The sequence below is a fragment of the Brachionichthys hirsutus genome, chromosome 7, assembly GCF_040956055.1.
Source record: "Brachionichthys hirsutus isolate HB-005 chromosome 7, CSIRO-AGI_Bhir_v1, whole genome shotgun sequence".
In the NCBI taxonomy this organism is placed as follows: domain Eukaryota; kingdom Metazoa; phylum Chordata; class Actinopteri; order Lophiiformes; family Brachionichthyidae; genus Brachionichthys; species Brachionichthys hirsutus.
In genome coordinates this window covers 14,712,420-14,740,133 of record NC_090903.1, presented here as the reverse complement: position 1 = coordinate 14,740,133, position 27,714 = coordinate 14,712,420, and the positions used below count along the sequence as shown (strand labels likewise).

Here is a 27,714-nt window from a genome sequence, read left to right as displayed (position 1 = left end):
TCGCACACGGACCTGTGCAGTCTTTCGCAGCGTGCGTCACATATCGCGGTACTCTACTGCAACCCCGCGTTATCACCCAGTCAGTATCTGCCTTGGTCTCGATTGCGGATGTCCCTGGTCCACTTGATCATAGTCTCCGGAGAGCGATAGAGGAAGATCAGTTTGGAGTAAAGCTCCTCCTCCAGCTCCAGCTCTCCGGTCTCACGTACCTTTAACACACAAAAACGTGGCTCAGGTATGTCAAGAGCATCCACGATAAGATGTTTTTTCTGCACGGCCACAGCAACACTTGCAGGAGAGGACTTTACCACAGACACACTCACCAGGAAGATGTCGGTGCAGAGCTTCAGGATGCGGTCCACACAGGGCAGCTCCTCAAACATGATAGAGTGGGATATTTCACTGAAGAAGCCACGCACAAACTTCCCAATGACTAAGACCACAGACACGTACAGCCCCATGATCCTGCAGGAGGGTTGGAAAAAAAATTTGAAAAGAAAAATGTAGCATTAAAGCGGGATGGGAGGAAAATCAGAACGCCGCCTCCATCGTTTTAGCAGAATGCTGCAGCACAAGCATTTTGCCATGAAGCTCCAGGACATTTGGCGAGGGCGCTTCTTCACCCGTGCATTCTCCTTACCCGTATCCAGCCAGGAAGCCCAGGCTGGGCGGACTGACTTTGTCATTGAATATGACCATAGGAAGAACTCCACAGGAGGAGGGGGCACAGCCCGCGATGGCGATGTCCCACCACTCCTGGTTCCCACTGCCATTCACCGACCTGTCGCTCATCAGGGACAGGGTTATGTTCAGGAAACCGTCATCGTTGTCTACGAAGACCCCAAAAAGTTGCGTTAAAACACACACTGTGGAGCGTGAATGACAGTTATTCACCATCATGGCATGGAGGTTGTTATCTGCTATGCTGCCATCTAGTGGTGACCTTGGTCACGCAAAGATTTCAAAACCTTCATTTTTGTTCACACGTCAAATGTGATAGACGTCATATTCTGTTAGATAGCACAGCGGTAGCTCAGCGACCTCTGACCTCTATGCAGCTGGCTGACTGGTTTGGCCTCAGCTCCATTGGGGGCGCGGATGTAGTTGGGGAACATGTTAGGAACAAGCCTGAGAAAGGCACAAATTATTTTTTTGGTGAGACACAAACATGTGCATGAAATACACAAACATGTGCATGAAATACACAAACATGCATCCAGAGAGCAGACCTACACGGGACCAGAGTGATTGCCGATCAGCAGCGAAGCGAGATCTGCTCTGACCGGGCTCCCAGGTTCCAGATCGATGGAGTGTTTGTCGTAGGTGTGCTCCACTGTCCCTCCTTTACCCAGATCCCTGGAAGAAATGGAGACATTGACCGGAAAACAATCATGGATCCATGACCCCCCCCCCCCCCCCCCCCCCGGCAGACGTACAGCATATAAAGAGAGTGAAAGCTTTACCTTTGGAAATTCCAAGCCAGGCGTAGCGTTAGGTCAACTGGACTTCCAAGGAGTTCCTTAATGACTTCCTGTCTGCTGGGGGGGCTAATCCTCCACACCGATCCCGAACTGCCCTCGATCCTCGCCGTCACAATGTCTTCGTAGCTGTAGAGCGTGATGAACTGCATGGCAACCTAGATGCACGTACGCAATAGATAAGGACGTAAACAAGATAAAGACGTTGAATGCAGCGCAGACTTTGAATAGCGTCAACAGCCATTCTAATATTTACTTTTTGGAGCCCCGACGACATTACAAACGAGTGTGTGAGATCTTAGCATGCTAAAACAAATAATAAACTGTAACTTAAACGAGTATTTTGATTCTGACGTCGTTCTATAACTGGAGTATAACCCTTTTTTTTAGATACTATAGAGTTGTGAATCATCAGCATAGCAGAGAAACTTCAGGTGGGCATATCAAGAAAGAGAGAAGTACCAAACACTGGCCCTTGTGGTTCCCCGGCGGAACTTTGAGCTATATTCACGTTAAGGTTCTTATTCAGATGTGGTCGGAATAAAAAATGAACGAGACTTTTTGAATGCATGCAAATCAGGAGTAAATTAAGTACCAGTAAATTATATATATTTTTTTTAAAAAGGAGGATGAATATTTGAATGGATTTTAGTCACAGTACGCACCGCACTGTCTCCAAATGTTTTGGTGAGCTGGTGATATTCAGCATCGGTGAAGGGCTGGATGGACTGCTGCTGCACGCTCATGGTGAACAGAGGCTGGACACACACGGGGGGGGAGGGGGACACACGCCAGCGATCAGGCACAGGGCATGGGTTCTAAACGAGACCAATCAGAGCCAACGATTACCTCATATCCTCCGAGGTTGACTGTAACGGTGACGTCGACGGGGTGGTTAACCACACCCACCACCGATCTGACCAATGAGATGAAGAGAAGGGGAAACCAGATGATGCAGATGAGGAAGAAGATGATGAGCCCACCCATTCCGTATTTCACGATCTTCTTCTTCTTCTGGCCTTTGGGTTGTGGGTATTTCTGTAGGGGGGGGGGGGGGGGGGATGTAATGTTGTTTGGAACGAGCACTCATCCGTGCGCTCACGTCGCTGCTGCCGTGCACGTCGTACCTTCTCTGTCTCACGGCTGCATTTGATGATGAAGGTGTTGGCGTAAATGTCTTCCACACACATCCAGTTCGACAGAGACAGAGTGGTGTCGGTCCAGACCCAGTCCATCACGGCCCGCAGCTCCACCAGGAAGGGAACCAGGCGAAACCTGAACACAGCCACGCATCCATCAACATCACGGCCTCAATGTCAGCGATGACCGTTTGTATTCTAAGAAGCCGCCGCCGCCGCCGCCCGGCTCGGCGTCCCTACCCTTGGAAGAGAAACAGGTTGAGGTGGTTGTACTTCTTGGTGAGGAAGTTACCAAGGATACGGGTGGGGTAACCGCAGCGGATCTGATAGGCCGACAGGCCGAAGTAAATACACTTGACAAAGTACCACAGCTGGGCCACAAAGTTCTGATTGAACTTCCTGAACAGAAAGAGATGAAGAACTTCAGAATGAATATTGCAATCCGATTAAAGCAGGATTTATTTTCACCTTTCAGTGACACCAGGTAGGATGAAGAACATCCACAGGTGGATTCCAAACACCAGGATCACCTGCAGGGGAGGAGAGGGCAGGATAGGTGAGTGAGGGGCGTGGCCCCCCCCCCAAAAAAAAAAGAAAAGCAAGAATGAGACAGGAATGCTACCTGGAAGACCAGTTTTCCCAACACGGCTTTGCGCAGGTACAAGGCTCTGTCGATGATCATGGTGCTGAACTGGATGAGCAGCATCACCAGGAAGGCCTCGGGAACCTGGTCCTCGGACAGGGTGGAGGCGATGTCGGCGGCCGCGCTGTGTTTCTGAAGGGAGGACGCGCAGAGGAAGCCGCTAAACACCAACAAAGTGGAAACCAGCCGTCCGACCGGCCGTCCGACCGGCTGTCCGACCGGCCGCCCTTCAATCGACCGCTCACCCCGAAAGCCCAAAAGCCGAAGATGATGACGATGAAGTCGACGACGTCGGTGAGGAACATGAGCGCGTAGACGTCGGTGGCGGCCCGGTATTCAGCGTGGAGAATACCCCCGAAGAAGCTCTGGACCGGCCGGTACACGCTCTGAACGCTGCATTGAGTACATTATGATGCGTATTTAGTTTTATTTGCATATATATTAAAGTTTAGTCTATTATTGATCGATCAGAGCGTGTTCTGCTGCAGCCGACTCACCCAGCGGTGAGGACATGTTGGACCTTGTGTCCCACAGACAGCAGCCGTCGACTGGCCTCTTCCCTCCTCCTGCCTTTCTGCTTCTTCTTCTTCTTCGCCGGTTCCGGTTCCGAGCTGGGCTCTGCAGCCTCCGTCGTGGGCTCCACTGGAACCTTACCTTCGTCTGCAAGTAGTTGTTTTTTTTTAAAATAAATGTAAATGCTGCAGAAGAAAAAGGATTCGAGCCCACACAAAGCGAAGAGACGCACCGCCGCCGCGTTGCTTTTTGGGCTGCTTCGGCTTCCTGCGGAAGCGGATGCCGCTGCTTTTCTTCGGGGCCTCCTCCACGGTCGCCCCTTCTTCTCCCTTCAGCTCATCTTTTCTTGGACCGCTGGTCGGCCCGGATGGAGTTTCCCGTCCGTCGGGGGACCCGGTGGGAGCTGGCCCGGCGGCGGCGGCAGCAGCAGAGCTGGTACTTGCGTCAACATCGTCCTCGTTATCCTACATCAAACAACGACGCTTTGGTCAACCTGCGAAAGCATCGTCGAGAGAAACCAACAGCAACCATCTGCGCCGACCTTTCCATGTTCGACCGCGTTGGCCGTCGAGCTGACTCCGCCTTTTTCCTCCTCCTCCTTTCCTCCTCCTTCCCTTTTCCTTCCGCCGGTTTCATCTGCTTCTTGAGCTTTTCCGTCCTCCTTAGACTTTTCAGGCGAGGGGATCTGCTCCTCCAGCGGACCCTCGTGGTCCCACAGGCCATAACGCTACACACACACACAGGGTGAATAATTTGGATTCCAACTGTATGTGTGGAATGTCTGTGTGTTTGTCACTATAGCAACCATCAGCAGAAATATTTACTCTGGACTTTCTGTCCTGTACCAGAATAACGAGCGATGCAGAAATGCCTCTGTGCTGTGGTTTAACTTAACCTCAGCGTATCCAATGATATTTATCGATACTAATCAATGCCCTTGCTCATGAGCTGCTGCCATCACCGACCATCAGCAGGGACCTGTGGAAGAACAGCGCCAGGAGCTGGATCAGGTCGTATCGGATGTAGTTGTCGGTCTTCTCCAGGCCCAGGATGCGAGGCGGGAAGAACGGCTTGTCCTCGTTCAGAGTCATCTCGTAAACGCTGTTCCAGGGGAAGAATCCAAACTGGAAGAGGTATTTTACCACCACCATCACCTGGGGGGGGGGCACAGCAGCAGAATGGGTCAGTCCAGAGAAGAGATGGGACGCAGGTCAGACACGGTGAGCACAGGCGATGCGATCCACCTCAATATGCGTGTGTGTGTGTGCGTGTGTGTGTGTGTGCGTGTGTGTGCGCGCGTGCGTGTCGCGGCCGTTACACCTCAGTGTAGACTATGGCAGTCATCCAGAACCTCTTGGTGGGTCTCGGAACAGACAGCATGGCCCAGAGGAACACCAGGATGGGCAGGGCCAGCGATATGACGGAGGCGCTGACCACGTTGTTCAGCACGATGATGAAATAGCAGACTAGCTCAGAGTTAGCCGCCAGCAGGCTGTACAGGGCGAACAGCAGCTTCAGCACGCGGCTCTGGCTGTCGTAGAAGTCCCGACTCTGCTCCAGCTCCTCGACGAAGGACTGCCTACAGGGAGAGAAGAGAACGTCGCAACCAGGAGCCCGAGCATCGTCTTCCTCAGCCACGAGTGCCGAGCGTCTACCTGTCGCCCAGGAGCTCGCTGGCCGTCCTGGAGTGTCTGTGCTGTTGGCTGGATGGGACCAGGAGCTCCGTGCTGCTGGACGGAGGCTCTGGACTCAAGAGGTTGGCGGTGCTGTTGAGCCTCGGCCTGGGGGTAGATCGTCCGTCCGCGGCCCCGCTGTCCACCTCCAGGCAGCTGAGATAGGGACGCGAACAATATAAAACACACGGCGTACAAACCGCTGCCCCAATGACCATCATCCCACTGGTGTCTACAGATGTGACAGTGGTGGAAGTTTGTAGAAAAATCATATTGAATAATCATACTGCAGAAAGACGCAGCATATCCTACAAACCCAACTTCTGATTGCCCCGAGAAATTCACCCTCCGCAACACAAGGTGGCGATGTTAGTCTATTTAATCGCACCTGGAGGTTGAGTCAGAGCTGCGCAGACAAAAGTTTCTCCAAGTTTTGACAGGATATCAGCTCCATATGAATACATTAAAGTAAAACATGAACTTATCCAGTTACATTTATAACATTTGAAGGGGGACTAGATATGATCCCCCTTTCTGGTAATGGAACCACCACCACAGGCGTCTGGCCCTGACCTGTATGGGGCGCCGTCGTCCACGTCCGCGTCATCCAGACACGACTCCAGCGTGGGACTGTCGCTGCCCTGGGAAACCCGCTCGTCGGTGGAGTCTGCTGTGGCGAGATGCTGCCGGCCAGAGGGAGACGACGCGCCTTCAGCCCCAATGATGGCTCTTCACCTCACAATCACGCCTGGCAGGCGGTTTACCTGCTGGATCTTGTGTATGATGAAGAAGCGCTCGTTGCAAAGGACGGTCGACGTCTCTCTGTACTGTTTGGTCAGCATGTCGAGCCACAGAGTCAGTCCGTCCACCATGGCGAGAACGATGGCCCACAGGAAGCGCAGGATATCCAAGATCCTCTGGACCATCTCGCCGTGACCTGCGGCGCAAAGGCACATCACAGAAAGCAGCTCCCTCTGTACGAGCCCTTTAATACCGGACCGTCTGCTCACATCATCGAACGCACCAGCATGGAATGAAAGGTTTGATGAACCTACCGGATTCCTGCTTCTCCGGCTCCTCCCCCTCCTCCCGGGCGACGAGGTCCTCGAACACATCATTGTCCCCTGAACCTGCCGTCACGCATTAACTTCAGTCCTCACAGCTGATAAGACCACAGACCAAAAAAAAAAAAACAGCCTTCGAAGTGAGGATATGTTTTACCTCCGGAGAGAGGCTCCTTTTTTGAATCCCCCCTTCCTTCTCTTTTCTTCCCCTTTCTCTCCATCTTCTTGAAGGTTCTCTGGCGTTTCTGACGCTCCTTCAGAGCCGTCTTCACACTGGTCACCCAGGCCTGGTACGCCAGCTGAGACGAAATAAACAAAACAACAAACATTTGTTAATTTGCAAAATACCTCAACAGCATCCTGTCGATTTTCATCATGCAATTCAAGCATTGCCGCCGTTTCTGTCTGTCCGTTTAAACGTTATACTTAAAAGGGAGTGTGTTTTTGTGACTCGGTTCTTTCGGACCTGGCTGGCCCTCTGTTTCTGAGGCTTCTGCTCTTCAGACTGTTGCTCCTCCTCATCCTCACTGGCTGATTCAAACAGGTAGTACTCTCCTGAGTGGAGCACTGCGGGGACACACCAGAATCCGAATCACTTGTGATCTTTCACTTCGCTACGGAGGTGATCCTCTTGCATCATGGAAAGCGTCATACCTGTTGCATGGTCCAACCACGGCTGGTGCCACTTCCTCTTCCTGGACTTCTTCTTGTCTGTCTGCGTCTCTGTGAGGAAACAAAGAAAGAAAGAAAGGTCAGACCGCCCCGAAGGAATAAAAGAAAGGGGGAAGGAAAAATAAAAAGTATCAGAATACTTTTAGTAACTTACAAACTAATTATAACATTTCCATATTCCTCTGAAGAACTTTGGTGGACAAAATATTCTAAAGCAAATAAACAAAAATTCCACTTCCTGGTTTAGTATTTGTGACCTTTCAGCCTGAAGGCTAGAAAGGAACTGAGTTAATGGCTGGATGAACCCGTTTACTGACTGCTTCTCTGCTGGTAAATGTTAAACCAGTCATTCCTACCGACAGCCTCACTCTGGGGGGAATCTTCACTTGTTTTGTGTCCGTCTCTGTACTTCTGCTGCTTGGAGCGAATCCTCTGCATCCTGAGAGGACAGAGCGATAAAGAAAGGATAGAAGACAGCAGGATGAGGCTATTAGCTGTGGGCTAACTGAACCGGTTCAGAACCGGCTCAGTTAGCTTGCGTGTGTGTGATGATGGGTTTACACTCAGGCAGGATTTGCATGAACAGAAAGTTAAGTAAATACAAGATTAGAGTCCAGAAACGATTACAAATAGAGCAGAAATATTACGTAAGCAAAATAAAGGTAATAAGTAAATAAATAAAAATTGTTGGTGCTAAATCAGTTATAAGGATTTATTATTTGGCAAACATGGAAAAATATTTTACGGTTCGCGCAAAATCAAAAGAAACCAAAAATAAATTAGACGCGATGCAGTGGCTGCCATTTTTATGATTATTTTTTTCAATTCTAAGATGCAAAATAATAATGCTTCTCACAAAGCTTCACTTACGATCTCTTAAGCTGCGACAGAGATTTGTTCTCGGCTTGTTGGTGGAACTTGATGTTCTTCACGATGCTGGCCCTGAAGAGCTCAAACCCCCTGGAAATGAGAGCCATCCGTCATTTAATGTCATTCTGAGGCTGCAGTCGTCAGTAAAAGCAGAATTTAGCATTAAATCTCTTGTTTTGACCCATTTAGTCTGTTCTTAAATGATCTGTTATTGTCTGATAAACACATCTTGCTAATAAAATAGGACTTGATGGGCGCATCAATAAAAGTGCATTAATCAGAAGTTAAGCTGCAATCTATGTGTGCTAATTTTATTGAAGCTTCTTAAATGAAATCGATAATCGTTATCCGAGGCCCCGTTGCGTTGTACCTGGAGGCCTGTTTTGCGGAGGCCTGCAGTTCCGCCACCACATGCAGGAAGTAGAAACTGAGGAAGACCCTCCTCTGCAGCAGCAGGAAGAGAAAGCAGATGCTGTCCCAGATGATCCCGGCCTCTTCCACCGGGAGGCTGCAGGTCTTATCGCTCGCTGCTTTCGCTGTCGGGAAGGGCGGAGCAACACACGCTAGGAGGTTTACTGGCAGCCATAACTTTAGTCAGGCTTAAACTTCCGACAAGATGGACTCGGACTCTTCTAATCGAGGCTCTTACGGTCGTAGTACCCGTTGACAGTGCAAACGAGGCTGAAGAGCTGAATGACCCAGCAGAAGCCCTTCTGCATCTCAGACACGAACACACACGCCAGGATCTGAAACGCACACACGCAGCGGTTTTACTCACGCAGCGGTATTTAACCCGACGCCATGTACTTACCGATAGCATGTTTTTAGATACGATGACCCCCACGTTGTAGATGATGAGGCAGTCCCACAGGGCGAGGCGGGTTCTGGATGGTTTGACCAGCAGCCGGGTCCCAAACAGCAGGAAGAAGAAGCAGGCCAGCAGGTAGCCCAGTCCGAACACGGAGATCCTGGTGGCCCCAGTGATGAAGACCACCGACAGCACAAACCAGAAGAGGTGACGGAACACCAGGACTTTGGCCATGTCCAGGTAACTCCGGCAGTTGATGAAGTTGGGCGCCGGGTTAAACGGCCGGTCCGCCATCGGTTCCGGGTCGTCCGCGTTCTCTCCGGCCAGGACCATCCACTCTTCCGTGTGCTCACAGGCGAACACCGTCCACTGCTGGGACGCACACATCAGCAGCACGAAGTCCGCTGCGGACACAAGGCGAGGACGATTACCACATGTCTGTCTTCTTCAGCTTGTTAGACAGATGGTATATGCCGTTGCTATGGATACATGACTGAAGGAATGGACTCTGACCTATGAGGCTTTTGGAGTTGGGCACGGTGTAGAAGTCGGGCAGGTAGATCCACTTAATGAGCGCGGAGTTCATGAGCACTGGAGTGTTCCAGCGCCAGGGGTAGTCTAGACGGCCGACACAGAACAGGGGAGGTCATTCATTCTCCCGCCTGCTTCAGCATACCTGCAGCCGGGCGGGGTCAGGACTCACCTATGCAGAGAGCAGGCGGAATGCCCACACACAGCAGATACTGGTAGATCATGAAGGCGGACAAGAACAGACAATATCTGGGCCAGAGCCGGGCGATGGCCGCCCGCCGCCGCCTCACTACGATGGCTACCAACCAGCAGCCGTGGATTATCACCAGGAAGTTCATCCGCTGGCCAATCACATTCACCGTCATCAAGAAGCAGATCTTTACCCCCCCCCCCCCAAAAAAAAGAATGAGGATACGATTGTGTGGATCAAAATCGAGCAACGATTCTCACAGCAGCATGTCCCGGGTCAGCGGAAGCTCACCTCTAATCCAAACTTGTAGAAGGCGTAGTTGAGCAGGTACTTGAGGCAGGATACCAGGCCCCGGTCCAGAGTGTCCCTGGTGGCGGACGGGAACAGAGCGGGGATGGTGGGGGGAGAGCGCTGGATCTGACGGTAGTGGTGGGCTTGGTGACGGTACACCGTCGCTTCGAACACCAACAGCATCAGCACCATGAGATGGTTCTGAAGAAGAGCCACCAGGGCATTGTTTGGATCGAGAGATCAATGACTCGGCGTGAGACAGAATCATACGCAGGCGATACCTTGCTGTATCCCAGGACGGTGGCGTCCTTCCTGATCCCGAACCACTGGGCCGGATCCACCGGCTCCTGGTACAGAGAGGAGTTCATCATCTCCTCGAGCAGCAGGTTGGTTTCATTCGTCAAAGGCTGCGATCAGAGGAGGAGAAACGAGGAGCGGCGCGGCCTCGAGTCATTTAAGTCTCTGACTGCAACTTAAACGGAGACAAGTCACAGATAGAACATTCATCGGGATGGCGGCAGGCGAGAAGGGAAAACAGCAGGCTTGCCTTCCTCATGGTTTTAATCAATATTTGTCACTTGAGGCACATTTTCCATCTCGAGCTGAAATGTTCCTCCGTGGAAGATTCTGGAGTCGGAACCGGTGCGGAATGGAAACGCTCCTGTTCCCTCTCGGGCCTGTTGCCCTGTGAAGCTGCCCATCTGCCACCGTGGGTGCCTTTAAAGGCCGCCCATGAGACGCGGGCTCATCACGCTAACGTGGGCGTGGCTTACCGTGCTACAGTTACTGGAGTACTCCGCCGGGTTGACGACGCTGAGCTGGTACAGCATCTTACACACAATGATGACGCACACCCAGACCGTAGACAGACAGGACGCCATGGGCCGGAAGCGAGCGTAGGGCGTGGCCAGAGACCACAACGCCACCAGGACCAGGTTCATCACGGACGGCTGCGGACAGGACACGCCCCTTTTTTAGGACGTGACGAGCAGACCCCCGTTTGGAAATGAACACGTTTGTGTCAGGAGTGGTTACCTCGTTAAGGGCAACCCAAACTGAGAAGAAGGCCACGAGTTTGAGGATGTGGAGCTCCAGAAGCCTCCAGACAAACACCTGAACTTTGGTGAGGTTGTCAGAGAACCTTCTGGACAGAACCAGCAACCGGTCCATTACCAGACCCCATTTACTGGGCACCGGCTCCACTGAATGAGGAGAGAGAGAGCGAGAGGAAGAGGAGCGGGTGAGGGATCTTCTCACGAGACCGCCGAGCGTCCCGTCAACTCAAGGCGCCTTTACTTTCGTCTTCAGATTCTCCATCGATGTTCGTCAGCAGGTCTTCTTCCTCAAAGTTCACCCCGACATTCCCGGAGGCCGCTAGCTCAGCCCGCTCGCCGCGCTTCTTCCTGGAGGCAGATTGGTCTCGTGAGATGACGCAGACGCGACGGTGGGACGCGACGGTGGGACGCGGCCGTTTACCCGTCGTGCAGCGGCGCGACGTTCTCCAGGTCAGTGATCCTCATGAAGGGCTTGTGGAAGTAGTGCAGCTGCAGGATGCAGGCCAGCAGGAAGAAGCCGGGGATCAGGATGCTGGTGAAGAGTTCGGACAGCGCGAAGGTCTCCAGACCGATGGCCGCCAGCCTGAGGACAACAGGGGGCCGCCATTACGCCACGCGTTTGACTCCTGAACCTGAATCTAAAGGCCTGAAGTCACTGCTTCAATGGAGCAGCTGCTAAAGGTGGAGCTCATTTTATATAATAAATATATATATATATATTGTTTCTTTATGAGAGAGAATTTAGTTTTTGTTTTTGATTATGTTATGATGTGTGCCTTAAGCCGTGGGCCTTCTCACGATTTTATTATGTTCGGATAATGATAATAAAGTATCTTGAATCTTGAATCTTGAATCTATAAGACACATTATTCTATTTTTATTAGTGGTAAAGTTGATTTAACTGTAAAATACAATTCTGTAATTGTAACAGTTGAATCTTTAGGGATAAAATATTGAATGTAAAATCTGAAAATAAAAAAAATCCGAAACGGTTTAAAATGACAATCTAAAGGGAAGCGAAGCAGGGGGGCGGAGTCTAAAAGGACCTACTGTTCTTCTGTGAAACCAGTGAAGTTCCTCCAGTAACCAGGAAAGTCCTCAAACTGGTACGTGTAGATGGAGATCAGCACCAGCATGGTGTAGGCCACGACTAGCCACCAGAAGAGCTTCAACAGCCGCCGCCACAGGGAATAGTACACCTGAGAATAGTACGCCAAACAAATATCTCAATGAATGAAAGGGTTTAACGGAGGTTTCTGAAAATAACGGCCGCGTCCTCGAACGCATCGCCTGCTCCCACCTGATAGAGGCACAGGCAGATCAGGAACAGCAGCATGTAGACGATCTTGTATCCAACCAGCTTCCCAGCGAAGGAGACCATGATGAACATCCCGCCGCACACATAGATCCAGTATTTGGCGTAGCAGCTCATCACCATGCCTCCAAGAACCTTCAGCACCGATTCGCTTCCGGCCGCCTCCTCTGCCAGTTAGAAATATAAAGAAATATATAGAAATATATAGAAATATACAGAAATATATAAAAATATATAGAAATATACAGCACGTGGTGTGAGCATTTTCATCCAACTGGCACTTTATTGTTGTGGGTTTCATTTAAACTGAATTAAGAGCACCTTAAAAAAAAAAAAAAGGCGCGCGTGCGTTCTGTGTTTCACCGTAACGAGCAGCAGGAAGTTACAGCGGCGCGTTTCAGTTTAACTTCATACGCATGGAAACATGTCTGACCCCCTGTGGCGACTTCCTCTAGCGGCGCGGCCATTTTCCTCTTCTGGCTGAAATTTTCCTTCACCGACTGACGCACCAGCAGCCAGAAGGTTAAAGTGAAGAGAAGCTGGAAAAGCACACACAGAGAGAGAGAGAGAGAGAGAAATAGTTCGGTTCAGTGTATTCCTGAAAAGCCGAGGGCGGGGTCTTACCATAGCTCCCAGTCTCAGACAGGGGTACTGGGCCCGGTCCAGTCCCAGCTGCCTGAGGCTCATGGTTCCCACGGTGGTGGGCAGCTCCGGTTGGAGCTCCATGGCCCAGACGTACTGCAGGCAGCACAGCGCCAGGCCGTAGAGCAGGATGAACGGCGAGCACAGCGTAGCGGCGTGCCGTCTGGCGAACAGGGGAGACGAGCCACGCAAGACTTCAGGCGGGGGGGGGGGGAAGAGGAGACGACTTTTCAAATGTGAAAAGGTTTGGCAGTACCTGGCGCGCAGGATCCAGATGAGACACGCCCACAGCAGCAGCACAAATGTCAGCCAGCTGTGATAGGTGATGCTCCACACCTGGACAAAGAGGGAAGCGCGGCGTGACGCCAGGAACACGACGGATCGCCGAAGCGTCGGCTGCGCTGGTTACCATCATGGCTATGAGCGCACAGACGTAGCTCTGCTGCATGACCACCTTCCCCAACAGGAAGAACGGGCTGTCGCTCCGCTGGCCGGCGGCGCCGCCCACACCTGCCGGAGACAACGGCGGCTCATCAAGCGGTTTACGAAGATGAAGATGACTCTTCATCTGATTTCCCCCCCCAGCTGATCGTTTGCTTTTTAACGGAAACAGACGCCCAACGCGAATCGCACTCGACGAAGTTTCGCCGTTCGTTTGCTCACACTTGAATTTCACTTTTATCGCGTTGAGCGAATTCTAATCTCTCCCGATAACCCGACGTGCTCTTAATGCGTTAATTCGTGTTTGAATCGCTCCTAACACCTTAATCTGAATTCATTCTGCATCTCTGCATTTGCCCCCGGGGTCTATAACGGCGCTCGATAAAAATAAACGAGCCGCGCATGGATTGATTGTGATGCAGCTACATCCCCATTTATGGACTCAAGCATTGCTGCCGAGTAGTAGTAGTAGTAGTAGCAGAACGATGCAGTAGTGGCGCGAGTAGTAAAGTTGTCATAACATCACTGACCCGGGACCGGCTGATTCTCTGCAGCTTCTCCTCGGCTGCTTTCTGATCCCATTGAGAGGAGCATGAGCTGAAAATACACACAAACAGCGTTCAGTATTTGCCCCTACATGTTCCAATCCAGCAGAGAGCAGACAGCATTACCCCCCCCCCCCATGAGTACGTACCTGCGTGTCATCTTCGTAGCTCCCTTTGGGTTCAGTCCACGACCTTAACTCCACCATCTCTTCCTGGGTCGCCTCCTTTTTTGCCTGCTTCAAATCTTTCTCGACCTATGAGAGCACGAAACACAAACTAAACATTTTGTTGTCGTTTTTTTTTTAAACTGAAGGTTTAGTTGGTTGCAAAGAGTAGATGTTTTTCCCATCGGCATCCATGTTCCGGTTTATATCACGCCGGACCCGCACGTAGCCAAGAATGCTAACGCTCCATTACAGAACTTTAGCCTGCTTACTAATTTACAGCTGAGATACATTTGCAAGCATTGTTCCAGTCCAAATAAGGACTTCCGCCTGATTTCACCCCTTGGAAACCTTTTTTTTAATAAATTTGTGAGCGTCTTCTCCTTCTGTAGACTATTTAAAATAAATCCACAGTGATAAAATCAGCACAAATTTATTTAGTCAATTTTGATATATTCTGTACCAAGAAAGTTGAAGCAGCAGATACCTGGTTAGGTGCATCATGACATCCTGTCTTGAGAACAGTTGCTATGGTAACGTAGAGGAGGAACAGTATTCCTGGATTGACATAAACGGGCCAATCATGCTGGGTGTTCAGGGCGAGGTCATAAGGGGAGGAGCAGTTTCCGGGTATGATGATGTCCTTCAGGCCGAAGAGTCTTGAAGAAGAAGCAGAGGTCAGAGAAGATGGGATTAAATCCTTCCAACATCTGGAAGATGACTTTCCATGATTATCAGTTCAATAAGTTGGCATTGAAGTAGAGTTATTGAATAGGATAAAAAAAAATCCAGCCAGTAAGAAGAATGAGAGTCAACAGAAATCGAAAATGGGTTAGAAACAAAACAGAAAACAAGTGCTAGCGTGCAAAATAAGTCTTTAGATAACTTGTTCAGACCTTGGTAATTTAGCTGCGATATTAACAGCATTTTGAAGACAAATTATGCTTTATGTTAAAGACTATTACAGATTCAAAAGAGTCGTACATATGCGGGCGAATATTTAGACGATACGGACGAGAGGAAATGGTGCAATACCACCAGGAATGGTAGGGGGCAGTGTAGCTTCTAGCTGCACGTAAAGTAAGACGTGAAACAGCACGTCAACGGCAGGTGATGATGACGCAGAGACCTGATGTTTCCGGAGATGATTGATGTCAGCGAGGTCAGGTCAGGTGAGGTCAGGTGACGTAGCATTAGCTGCTAGCATCATTCCACACATTCTGAGCCTAGGAATCACACGCTCTCCTCACATTCCTCTCCTCCAAGCCACACATTCCCTTTCTGTTTTCTTTATCGCTTTATCTCTGAATGCAAACACATTCCTCTTTTTTTAATAAAAAAATAATAAACTAAAAATAAAGCAGGTTAGCGAGAAAAAAAGGACAAAGCCACTTTGTAAAAGTGTTTATATTGTTTGAGACCAAACCCACCTGACCCTGGAATACCTTTTCAGACATATGATCTTAAACCACGGTTGAGCTCAGACCGTTTATTTAAGCCAATGGCATAATCTGTTTCAATTTATAAGCAATATTCCCACACATATCTCTGTAAGGCAAAGTAAACCCTTATCTTAGGCTAGGAATGCAGCAGGGTTGCGCCGGTTAGCCTGGGATTTATGGAAACGATGTTGTTCAGGGACAAAGGACAGAAGCGTGCTGCTTGACGCTTTCACGTTTGTGGTGGCAAAAATACCGTTGTTTCAAGTTTAAGATCAATAAAAAACAAAGAGCGAGAGACGAGAAGTGATTTGTGAATAAAAAGGTATTTCTGCTGGAAGGCTGACAAAAAAATGGTTTCATTAACAGCTTGTTCTCGAACCTGGACATGATGTGATAGTCAACTAGCCCATATTACGGGGGGGGGGGGGGGGAGTGAAGCATGTCAAGGTTTCATGATAAATAGAGCCTATCTCGGGTGGGAAAAATAAAGTGGAGATACAAATGCCATATAATATCAAGCCTCTGGATGTCGTTAGAATGTTAATAACATCACGGAAAAAGCAGATTTAAGAGCGAACAGAAGTTCTCCGCTTCTGCGGGGAGGATGTAGACGTTGAACTCTTGCCCTTCGTTCGTTAATCATGTTAGTGAGTAATTAAATTGAGTGACAAGCGAGCCTGTAAATCACAGCCGGGTCCAGGGAATGTGTTTTGTGAACAGATCGTTCCTCTCAGCCTCGCTCCCTCCCTGCGTCGCCTGCTGCCGTTGGCTGGAGATTCCGCCTCGCCACATCGCACCAGGGCGGCAGGACTCGTGGTCGCCGAATAGCAAACGCGTGCCGGTCACACCCAGCGGGCTCGTATAAATTCGCCGTCGTTGCGGTTTTCGTAGTTTTTCTGCAGGCTAAGGCAGCATTTCCTGGCTGATGCTGGTCTTACCTGGCCCACAGGCTGTGTGGAGGGAAGAGGGCCTGGGCCAGCAGACTCTGATACAGGTACAGGCAGACCATGTGACCAGAAGCGAAGAAGCCCACCATCACACACAGCGCATTGAAGCCCAGGTGGCTGATGGGAAGGTGGCACGCCCACCAGGTGCAGACGCCGATGAAAAGCAGGAAGTAGATCGCAGAGAAGGCCGAGGGCAGCGTGATGCCTGGGGGGGGGGTGTAAAGGAGGAGAGCAGGGAAACATTGTGTGTGTATGTGTGTGTGTGTGTGTGTGGGGGGGGGGGGGGGGGGGGTCTCAGGTTGTCGTTAATTAAATTAGGGGCTGTTAAACAGAGCCTACCAGCCAAAGCCAGCAGGCTGACGGCCAAGATCCTCCCCAGGTCCCGGAGAACTTTCCGGGCCGCGGCCTTCAGGCGCTCCGCCAGCTGCTTGGCTTTGGTTGCCGTGGAAACCTCCTCCTCAGCGTCACCGGGCAATGAAGGCACTTCTTCATCTTCACCTCCCGACGGCTCTTCTTCTTCTTCCTCCTCATCCTCTTCCTCATCTGTGTCCGTGGGATCGTCTTCCAGCTGAGGTGGGAAACATGTAATTACAGCAACGGTGCGAGGACGGCAGTGACTTTCAGGAGCTCAATTTTAAACAGGTTTATAAATAGCTGCAGAAAACGTTTTCTCACACACACACTCACACACACACACACACACTCACACGCACACACGCACACACACACACACACACACAGATATGCAGCAACAGGTGGTAAAGGTCTGATGCTTCCTATTACTGAGACAGGAATACCAGCCATGGAATGCTAACTCAGGAGAGCTGCGGGGTCCACAGCAGCCCCCCCCCCCCCCCCCCCCCCGGCCAGAATAAAAGCCAAAACTGAATGAACATTTTCATTATGCTCGTCCTGTAACTGGGATATCCGTGTGAACCGCACTCTTTTAGCCATGACTTTATGCAGAGTGATGAAATCTGGTCGGGTCGGAGGATTTATGGTCCCGTCAGTCACCTGGGGGGGGGGGGGCATTCGATGCATGGTCGATGTCTAACCACAGAAGCAACTAGTTCAATGAAGGAACATTGGCCCGTGGCTTGGCGTGTGCGCCCCCCCCCCCCCCCGGGGGGAACGCAACGGGAACATTCATGCAATCAGACCATTTCTCACCGTACAGGACGGATCGCGTCCATGTGGCCTGCTGGAAACACACCAGAAGCAATCAGGGCTTTTCAGCTTCCCTGATTAACAAAGCGGCCTCAGCGGTAGACAACTCGCCAAGGGGCGGAGCAAGACTGTAACAGACCCCCCCCCCCCCCCAGGAGAAGAGCTTCAGGGGCATCGCCAGCAAATCTGGCAGGGCGCTAAGAAACTTTACCTACAAGACGTCGGGATTCTTCTCAGACTGACTCCCATTTAAATCCACCCTGTGTGGGGACCCTCTCTCTCTCTCTCTCTCTCTCTCTCTATCTCTCTCTCTCAGCTGCGTTCATCTCGCAATGCACGCAAGAACATGCTGAATTCATTTATTCATTTCATGGAAAACCGACACAGAATGACTCACCGATGTGATGTTGGCGGCGGCCACCATTTCTCTGTTCCTGACCAACCTGGTGCAGAGGACGATGGTTGCCAGGGCGACCACACACACACCCAGGTCAGGACAAAGAAGACGCAACACACTCCAAGGCTCGTCCAGGGGAAGCCTGCGGGACACACGCGTGAGCGAAGCTACCGGAGCGGGACGATGCGGCCATACATTCCATCGTGCTCCTCCGTGTTGGAGGTAAATAAGATCCGTCTGCTCTGGATTGATCGCAGCGTTTACTCCCGACCACGGCAGACGCATGGACACAGGAAGGCATCATACCTGGACAGTCCCAGGTGTCTGCTGACGACGTCCCATTGTGAGCAGTTGTCACCTATCGCGATGTTGAGCGGCGGATACGTATACAGCAGCGTCTGGAAGCAGACGTGAGCCAGAACAAAGAGCAGACTGGTGCCGAACACGGCCCTGATGAACCGCCCTGTGTGTCCTGGAAGACAAAAGGGGGGGGGGGTCAAACCAAAGGGCCGCGGAGGAGCAGAGGTTGCCGGCCGTGCACCCAACCCAACAAGAAGAATCAAAAACACAGCCGCATGAATTTCTCACGTTTTAGACTCGGAAACTGTCCCTCGGGGTGATTTTTGATTTTTTTTTTTTATGGATTATTGTCTTTTTATCATTAGAGGAAGGAGCGAAAGGAGGAAGGTTCAGTCCTGGAACACGTTCTGATTGGCACGTTGATTTTGGACCACGCCCAGCTCCAAACCAGTGAGGCTCGTACCCATTTAAAGTTTGACAATCGTTGGAGACAGTCTCAGCCCAAAGAGCTCTAACCGTGCGCCAGCTATCATGGGTTCCATTAGTCCCCCCCCCCCCCCCCCACCGTCCACAACACCACGGCAGGCCCCCCTACCGCAGCTTGCTCTGGCCCGGTTCACCAACAGAACCGCACACTCAAATCCATTTCACACATTATAGCCTCGGGGAAAGTAAACGCCAGCGGTACCAAATATCCTTGGGAAAGGAGGGATCAGTTGAATCTGAGCAACGCGAGATCTGTTTCAAACTGATTGATTAGTGTTAAAGCATCCAATCTGACAAGCAGGTGGAGAGGAATGTTGTTCTGGTCCAAAGTGTGCAAAGACATTGCCTCGCTCTAAAAATGCTAATGCTCTTCTAATGGATAATTAGTCGAACTGATTATCTACGATAAATAAAAGTATAATTGAATATTTGAACGCTTGCCCTGTGCTGGAACCCAACCACGACTAAAACGCTTGGAGCCAACGGTGCTGCTTTCTATCAGTCTCTTCATTTCTTTTTCCACGCTCAGCTAGCACGGCTCTGTGGGATGTGTGTGTGTCTGTGTGTGTGTGCGTGTGTGTGTATGTGTGTGCGTGTGTGTGTGTGTGTGCATGCAAACACGTGTGTGTGTGCTACGGTTTTGGCAAGCAAGTGGATTTTCCCTTCGCGGTATTCCCCCTGGCTCTTTGCCCTTCCTCTGTCTGTCGCTCTTTAACTTTTATCCTACCAAAATAAAAGCCTATCGTTATATTTTCCAATACAAGATCAGGACGTTTTTCAGAACACGGACAGATAAAAAAGGAATTTTTTTTTTTTTTTTTTAATCTGCCATTTGTCCGGCCCGTGTTTGGGACTGAGGATCACGATGGAGTTGGCAAGGGAGCCTTTTCATTGTGGAAAATATCAGTGGAAACTGGGCTGGCACCACCGAAGCGGAACCGGCAGAGTGTTTATGTCGTTGGACACGCAACAGACCGCTGCAGTAAATTCTGCGTGATTAGGAAAATGAAACAGGATCTGGATCTTCCCAAACTCTGGATCCACACCAGAGTCTAATGGGTTCTTTCCCGCCCTCGTTCTGTCGTTCGTCCAAAATTTAATAGAAATCCATCCAGATTATCGTGTTACCGCACCAGGAGGGATTATAGCGACAGTAAATGACATTTAGACCACATGTATTTCACCAAACATTGCGTAAATGTTTGGATAACGTCATAAGTGGGCGGTCCTTCAGCCATGACGTTTAGTTTAGCAATCGTAAAGAGAATAAAATCTCGGTTAAAAAGAAATCAGTAAAGAAAATAAAAGGTCGTTCATCACTTCCTCAGCCTTTGCAAAAATAAATAAACATTTATCAGCATGTAGAATTAAAATGAGAATGCTCTTTCACAAAGATCTCCTGTCAGACGGATTAAAGAGGGACAGAACTGTGGCTGTTATTCCTGCCCTGGGTACAGTCTGTCAGGCGGCAGGTCATCCAAAGTCAGTTTGAATCCAGATCTCGATCCACAGCAAAGTTTATTTATTTTTGCTGATAATCCAGCCCAACAAAAACATGTGGATGACATCGTGAGTCGTGTGCAGGAATCGAAAGCGGAGATTGATGATCCCAGGCTCTTGGACGTTACGGAGGAGACGGCCTCACCTCTGATCGTGTGCTTGTTGGGGCACAGAAACCACGGCAGGAGCAGCAGGAAGACGAAGTAGACCAGCGACAGGACGTTGAAGCGAAAGAGGCAAGCTGTGAAGACACAAACGGTGCAGGAAGACACATCAGGAGAGCCACAAACCAAGCCACGCTTTGCATAAGTCCTTCCTTCGTTATTGAACGTGATTTATCGTCATGCTTTGTGCCTGTGCCGGGTTTGGCTCGGCTGATCAGGAGATCTCCACAGCGCCGTTTCCCTGCCCAAACAACACGACGGGGATTTTACAAGATGCTGCTGCAGAATTAAAACCACGTGCAGACATTCAGACAAGAAGAAAGGAAGGAAGCGTGCGGGCTTATTTCCTTGCTATAAACACTTGGGGTGATAATTATTAGCGCGGCTTGGTTTAAGGCCCATTGAGCTTGGAGATGCCGGAGCATCAAAGCTTTTCTTCTACACGCTGGAGGGTTTTCATTCCCAGAGAACTTGAACAATCCCGGCTCCGCCCCTTTATGGGATAAAAAGAGTTCTCCCTCCCGTCAAATTTCATGAAAATCCGTCAAACTATTTTTTTTTGTAAGGTTCAAAGGATGATTCCCAATAATCCCATCTCGCCTGCAACATGCGACTGTCAACACCAGCTTTCTCTTAAATCGACTCATTGTTCCACAATCCGTCACACGTTGACGTAAATCACAATCCGAGTGCAAACCTGCTGAACTCGTTTACGTTTCCACAGACGCTGAACGGTTTCCACATTGAATGGGAAAACTACTCCGTCACCGCTGAGGCTGAAAGAGGAACGTGAAATGTGTGGGCTGTGTTCGATAAATCGGCCTTTAGAGGCTGTTCAGCAGCACTCATCTGTTTTTCATCTTTACTGCCCCCCGAAATGATGGAAGTTATTTTACGGCTCGGGCAGAAAACTGAGACGCAGAATCAAACTTTGTTTTTTTTTTTTTTCCAGTTGCACAAAAAGTCGTTCCTGACTGTCTGCAGGAATTGGACCGCGCCGGAGGAGGTCCGTAAACTCCTCCCTTTCACCTCCTCACCCCGATGAGTCTGCTGTTAAACGTAGAGACAAGTTCTAATACATTTCCAGGAACGCTTCCAGACACAAAGGGGTTATTGTTCTGCGTCGTTTAATGAAGTCCTTTATGGTGGCGCGATCGGCAGGATGCCGCCGACTGAACAAACCCAACCCTGAAAGAACACATCATTAAACTTCGGTTATTGCTTTGCTAACTTTTGTCTACAAGTGTTTCCTGTTCCTGACGCTCCACAAGTTCAACCAATCACGAATCCCCGTTGATAGTGCAACGAGAAGCCGGGTCAGATCGTGACATCTAACCCCCCCCCCCCCCGGACTTCCTGGCAGTCCATTCACAGCTCGGGGAGTTTATTTCCCTCAGATCTGTGTCTTCATTCATTCGTTCATCTTCTGAACCGCTTTGTCGGTTGCCGGGTCGCGGGTCGAGCTGGAGCCGATCCCAGCCGGCAACGAGCGAGAGGCGGGGTCACACCCTGGACAAGCCGCCAGCTCATCACAGGGCCACACGCAGACAGTCACGCACACCTACGGGCAATTTAGTGTAAAGAAATCAGAACCCGGAGAGAACCCACACAGTGAGGAAACAGCGCTTACCACTGCGCCACCCTGCTGTAGGAAATATGAAATAAATCACCTTCCAGGCGACCCGTCTGCACCGGATTCACATTTACCTGTAAAACTAAATGTCTTCGGTCTTATTTTTGGTTTTGTAGAACGAGTACAACGGTGGCAAAAATGGCTCCAAATTGCTATCTGGAGGCGGTGGGGGTGGATGCGTAGCACAAACTTCTCCCACTGTTAATTTTCCCATGACAGTGAAAATATTTGCAGGGAGAGATTCCTCTGGAGGGCTGAGAGGGAGAAAGCACTTCCTCTTCCTCTCTGACTCATGGTGGTTGCCGGCAAAATGCTGCCTGGCTTCAAGCTGCAGCAGGTGGAGAATGAATCACTCTAAAACCAGAGCACCTTATCTCTGTGTAATCAGGATACCTCCCCCTTCCCTTAAAAAAAAGACCAGGTAGAGAGGATGAAGGCAGGAACACAGTATCGAGACGGTCATCCCTCGATGTGAAAACGTAAATCTGGACCTGATGGCAAACCTGGAGACCCCCCCCCCCGTTAAATATCAACGAATAGGAGGCCAGCTTTGTTGTTTGGCCTTCGTTATCAATGAGGGCTTCACCCTTTTGTCAGCGGGATTGCTTGAAAAGGTCAGGTCCGGATCCCGGAGATGGACTCGGACGCGTGCAGCTCAGAACTATCAGAAGCTGCTGGGTGCTGAGGAGCTCCGCCCTCCTGTCCAGCTAATCACGAAACCGCCCAAAAACGACGTCTGTGGAAACGCGAGATAACCCCACGCAGGAGCCGAGGCGACTATCTCTCTGAAGCACCACAAAGCGCCGCAAGTCTCACGTCCATCTGCAACACATCGGTCCACAATTACAGGCGTGGAACCGGCACACGGGACCTTCAGGAAAATTACAGGCAATGTTTATGGAGTGGAATAATCAAAAGGCACCGTGCATGATGTTTGGGGGAGAATGGCGCTGGAGGGCGCTGAATGCAGACGTCTGATATCCGACAGGAGCTCGAGACCGGAACCGGTGTCGCCACGTTACAGTTGGTACACCTAGTCGCCCATTAGCAGGAAGCTAAACCTGTATTTCATAGACACAGTGGTAAGAAAACACAGCTGGAACAACACAACCCGCTCTGAGGTCGACCCCCCCCCCCCCCCCCCCCGACGCACCTCTCCCAACGCCCTACGAAAAGCTCTGTGATGAAGTGATAAAACAGGCTAGAAATGAGGGTTTAGAATGCTCTGGAGTCTAGAGACTCGTGTTTTACTGCAGAATAAACGCTAAAGGTGAAGCTGCGTCAGCTACACGCTACTGTGGGTTTCTCCCCTAGAGGCTGGACTGAGGAATTACAGCAATTACAGCAATTCAGTGCTTTATTCCAGAGCGGAAGACAAAAATAACTAAAGTTCTGCTGTGCAATGTTCAAAGTGATGAAGACTGTCCAAAGTCGAAATGGAAAATTGCAAGCGCACGCGTGTTCGCACTTCCTGTTTTTGTGGAAAGAAGAGGGCTAAACAAACATTTAACTTTTTCATTGCTCTCTCTCTCTCTCTCTCTCTCTCTCACGCACAAACGCCACCGAACTAGAGTCTGTCGCCGCGGCGGCGCTGGAGGTCATCACTGGCCTGCGCTCACATCGGCGCTGACATGGCTACAGGGTTCCCCCCCCCTCGGCCCCTCGGAGCGCCCCCGCAGCTTCCGCGACAGGAAAAGCAGACACACAGCACATGCAGCCCTGATGATGATTCGGATTCAGCGGCCGCTGGATTTTAAAGTGAGAACAGACGACTTTTCACTACAAGCGCGGTCGTTTCGGTTTCCTCGCGACCCCTTGTTGGTTGTCGAGCTGCTGGCGTTAGTCTTATATCCGCTCCCAGTCCAAGTCCCGGAGCGCAGGCATGCGAGCGGGCCTCAAGCCCAGATTGTTATCGGCTGCATAATGCTTTTTTGGATTTGAGCCATAACGTTCCGTCGCAGTGAGAGTCGAACTGGACAGCCGGCGCTTTAGTCTCGACTCGCTCAAACTGGGGAGTGTGTTCACATCGACTGGGCTAGGACTTGCTAAGCCTATTAGCTTTCCTGTGGCGGAGGGTTTTGGCTTCCTTGCCTTTCACATGTCAAAGTCATCATTTCTGATAGCCGCAGCAGAACGCGTGGGAACCGTCTGCCGGGCGGACCGCCCCACCACCTCTAAAGTTCTTGGCGACCGAACTGGTGGACATGTGGATCCCAGTACAATAGGTGATTGTTGACCAGAGGAAGTTTGGGTCCACAAAAGATTCCTAGATTGGCGTTTACAGTATACTAAAATAAAACCCGGCTGGTCCCAAACACCGTTTGTTTCCGGCTTCCGCGCGTTCCCCAGACGGTCATTGTCGCGGTCAGATATTCCATGAGTTAACGCTCCATTACAGACGTGCCAGGCAGAGCTCTGGAGCCGAATCCTGTCCTGTCCGGGCTCTGAACCCTCCCAGCTCGCCGTTAAACGCTGGCCCCGACATGCAACGGCATGTCTTCGCCATTAGAAGTGAGGCGGAGGAAGAAGAGGCCGCGGCGCTTTGGAAAATCTGACTCGGCTCCGCGGAGTCAGGAAAAGGTTGAGGAACTTCACGTCACAAGGAGAAGCTGCGGCGGCTCCTCCTCTCGGGGTGGCGTTAACAGGATAACAGCCCGAACGCCGCCACTGATGATTCGCTCCCTGAAGTTCCCTCCCTCCGAATGGAGACAACTTCTGAAACCTTGGGAGCTCATCCCGCCTCGATCCGGCTCGCTCCCTCAGCCCTCACGGCTCAGGCACTCGGAGTATTTTGTCACCGAGCTGCGAAGTTAAAGCGCTGCAGCGTGCGTGGAATGGCTCGGACTCGCCGGAGTAGACGAGGCACACGCTTTACACCAATCTCAACCGGGGCGAAGGCGAGGTAGCTAATGTTCCCTTAGCTTGTACACAGATTCAACCTGTCTGCAGGTCCAGACTGCAGACAGGTTGACCTGTAAACCTGCAGACGTCTGCTGGAATGCACGCACCTTCCAGCATCGATGGTGCGTTCACAGGTGTGCAGGTCGCCCAGGTCTCCACCTTCATGCCATCACAGGTGCTGGGGGGGGGGGGGGGGGGGGGCAACGTTTTGTCTCTGGCACACACACTTCAAAACAAGTATGTCTTTTTACAAAAACATCAATGAAGTGGATGACTCGCCTTTAGATATTGTCTTTTTTTATTTACTTTTGGGTTCCATTGTTAGGACGCTTAGAAAATGACCACAGTGTTCCACAGAGCAAGGGATACGATCCATCGTCCTCTCTTCAGACACTCCGCGTGAGAGCGATCCTCTTCTTCTCCTTGATTAAAGTGTACAGAACAAAGACACCGACTTCCCTTTGAAGCTTGTGTACGTTCCAACTCGCCTTTTGAGCTAGCGAATGGGAACAATGGATGCACAGACAGATAGAATGTAGTGCCGCAAACTCTTTTCTCTTTTCCATGCCATCCACCTTTGACTCGGGGGGGGGGGGGGAGACCAGAGTTGCGCATGTTGCCCTAGCAACGTAGCAGCCAAAGCCTGAGCCCACCTATGAACCTTGGCTGGACGCCTTCGTCCTGCTCCATCATGCATTCCCCGTCACAAAATAAAGGCTGACGCGCCCCCCGAAAAACTGTCCAACCCTGGTTACAAATAAAGTTCCATCGAGTGTGAAAGAGACATCCTCAAAAGGCGCGGTAATCGCAAAGCAAAAGGTGGGAAGACGTTTTCCACAAATTTACACGGGCAAATAGTTTTCGCAACATTTCTCATGCAAATGAAAGACATGAAAGGAATTCACATCTCCAAAGGGACAAAAGGACAAAAAGCAACACTAGATTCCTGCGACCGTGTGTGTGTGTGTGTGTCTGGACAACTTTATTGGCATGTTTCCCTTCCGTTGACAGAAACAATGCAACGTCTGGTGAGTAACATCCTGCCAGGAGACGCTCTTCTCTGCGCGACACAGACGTGTTTAAAAGAAACACGTGAAGAAGAACCCGCCGGCCCGCTTCAGACGCGGCCCTCTGACATCTGCGCCGGTTCTGCCTACTGTCAGCACGCTTGGGTTTCAAGCGGATTCGCCCCTCAGCCGGATTCATGTGGAAGTTGTTCCACAGTTCCAACGTGAAGGAGCACGAAAAAAACGCTTCGAAAAGGAAATGACTAGCCGAGCATGAAAGGTGGAAAACAACCGGCCAATAGAAAGTCCTGTTGAATGCGAACGCGACTTTGTTCCCTCGGTATGAAGGGAAAGGTAATAAACACGCGTGAAGTCACATAAATATCTTCACAAACGACAGAGACAAAGTTTCCTCGGCTGCTGCTGCATCGCTTTTCCTTTAGTTTTGGACAAATTACATCCAAACGTCCAGCACAGCTCACCCTTAATTATATAACAACTTTTTTTTTTTCCAACCGCTCCTCTTTTTTTTTTTTTTTTTCCACATCACAGGTCCAACGCTGCCTTGCTCAACCACATGGCCTCGGAAGAGATTCGCTCACGTTGCATCTCCTCACACTGCAGGAAGCGTAGTGACTATAAGTGGCAGGAAAAAATTCAGCGTATGCCGCAGCAAAAAAACAAAAAAACAAACAGGAATGGGTGCAGGCGTTAGTGCGGCTTGGGTTACCGTAGTTACCGCTGGGAGAAGTTCCCCCGCTGGGTTTCCACTTCACAATCAATGCAGCGTTAAAACGTCGGCTTTTATTCTACTAGGAGGAAGAAAGTTTGAATGTAAAAGTAAAAATTAATGTAAAAGTAATTATATTTGCCTGCAAAATTACAAGGAATTGTTTTTTACATTTTCAGAATTTTCACAAGCTTTACGTTTAATTACGGTTCATTCGTGTAACTTTACATGTCATTTAAGAAAGAAGAAAAATACTGCAGAAATATTTTTGGGTTAAAATATACATCTTAAATTGTCAATCTAAACACTATAGATCTGTAATTTTACAATAAACAATTTCCACAGAAAACATCTGGGATGAAAAAGGTCTGCAGCAGGTAAAGCGGGGAATAGTCCGGAACCGGAGGAATGGGCTAAGATTCCTCAGGAACTCTCCCAGAACCTGGTCTGGATACAGGATTAGGTGAGCTGAAGGGTCTCCGGAGAGTCTGCAGCAGACTTTGATGTCTGATGTTGTGTTTTATGGCTTTATTATAACGAACAGCTGTTTTCCAGTAAACCTGATGGACGGATCGTTTCTGTGCGTAAATTCATCCTGTAAATGTGTCAACAACCAAAGACTCGTTTCCTTTATCCCGCACCGCACCGCACCGCAAAAAAGCACCGCCGCCGAACCGAACCGAACCAACCGGACCGGTACCTTCATTCTAAACACGTCACGCTGTTACCGAGGACGTGAACGCGTCATTCGGCACCAGAAACTCGCTGCGGCGTTCGAAGTCCGAACGAACCGCTGGGAGATCAAAAAAAAAAACGTTTTTTTTTATCTCTCCAGCTGCAAATCCTGTAACCACCCAGCCGGTCTGGCGGTGACGTCACCGAAACTTTGTTGTGACACATGTTTATTGTTACGCCGCGCTTTACGCGGTTTGGATCTCCTACCTGTTAACAGCGCGGCTGGCAGCAGAAGGCAGTACAGGAGCCAGACGATCACCTGGAGATCCAT

At 50.3% G+C, this 27,714-nt stretch overlaps 1 protein-coding gene across 1 annotated transcript; it reads right to left on the bottom strand.

Annotated features, from left to right (window-relative positions):
• Positions 1-61: 61 nt before the first annotated feature.
• On the bottom strand, positions 62-27,714 carry piezo1 (piezo type mechanosensitive ion channel component 1 (Er blood group)). The gene is made up of 53 exons (XM_068740922.1): positions 27,651-27,714; positions 20,419-20,514; positions 18,294-18,459; positions 17,988-18,129; positions 16,763-16,991; positions 16,415-16,628; positions 14,522-14,693; positions 14,020-14,124; positions 13,863-13,922; positions 13,294-13,413; positions 13,141-13,220; positions 12,867-13,047; positions 12,676-12,781; positions 12,228-12,409; positions 11,978-12,126; positions 11,349-11,510; positions 11,169-11,275; positions 10,908-11,074; positions 10,646-10,822; positions 10,154-10,279; positions 9,873-10,073; positions 9,564-9,768; positions 9,374-9,478; positions 8,864-9,264; positions 8,702-8,798; positions 8,423-8,588; positions 8,053-8,142; positions 7,539-7,621; positions 7,165-7,233; positions 6,977-7,077; positions 6,668-6,809; positions 6,502-6,576; positions 6,211-6,383; positions 6,020-6,129; positions 5,429-5,602; positions 5,094-5,352; positions 4,739-4,927; positions 4,315-4,500; positions 4,006-4,237; positions 3,758-3,920; positions 3,506-3,653; positions 3,240-3,392; positions 3,086-3,147; positions 2,858-3,016; positions 2,606-2,753; positions 2,328-2,516; positions 2,144-2,236; positions 1,464-1,636; positions 1,234-1,356; positions 1,049-1,128; positions 641-830; positions 324-465; positions 62-209 (listed from the first exon to the last, which is right to left on the bottom strand). The coding sequence occupies exons 1-53, from the start codon at positions 27,712-27,714 to the stop codon at positions 81-83; spliced, it is 7,815 nt and encodes a 2,604-aa protein (XP_068597023.1). The 3' UTR covers positions 62-80.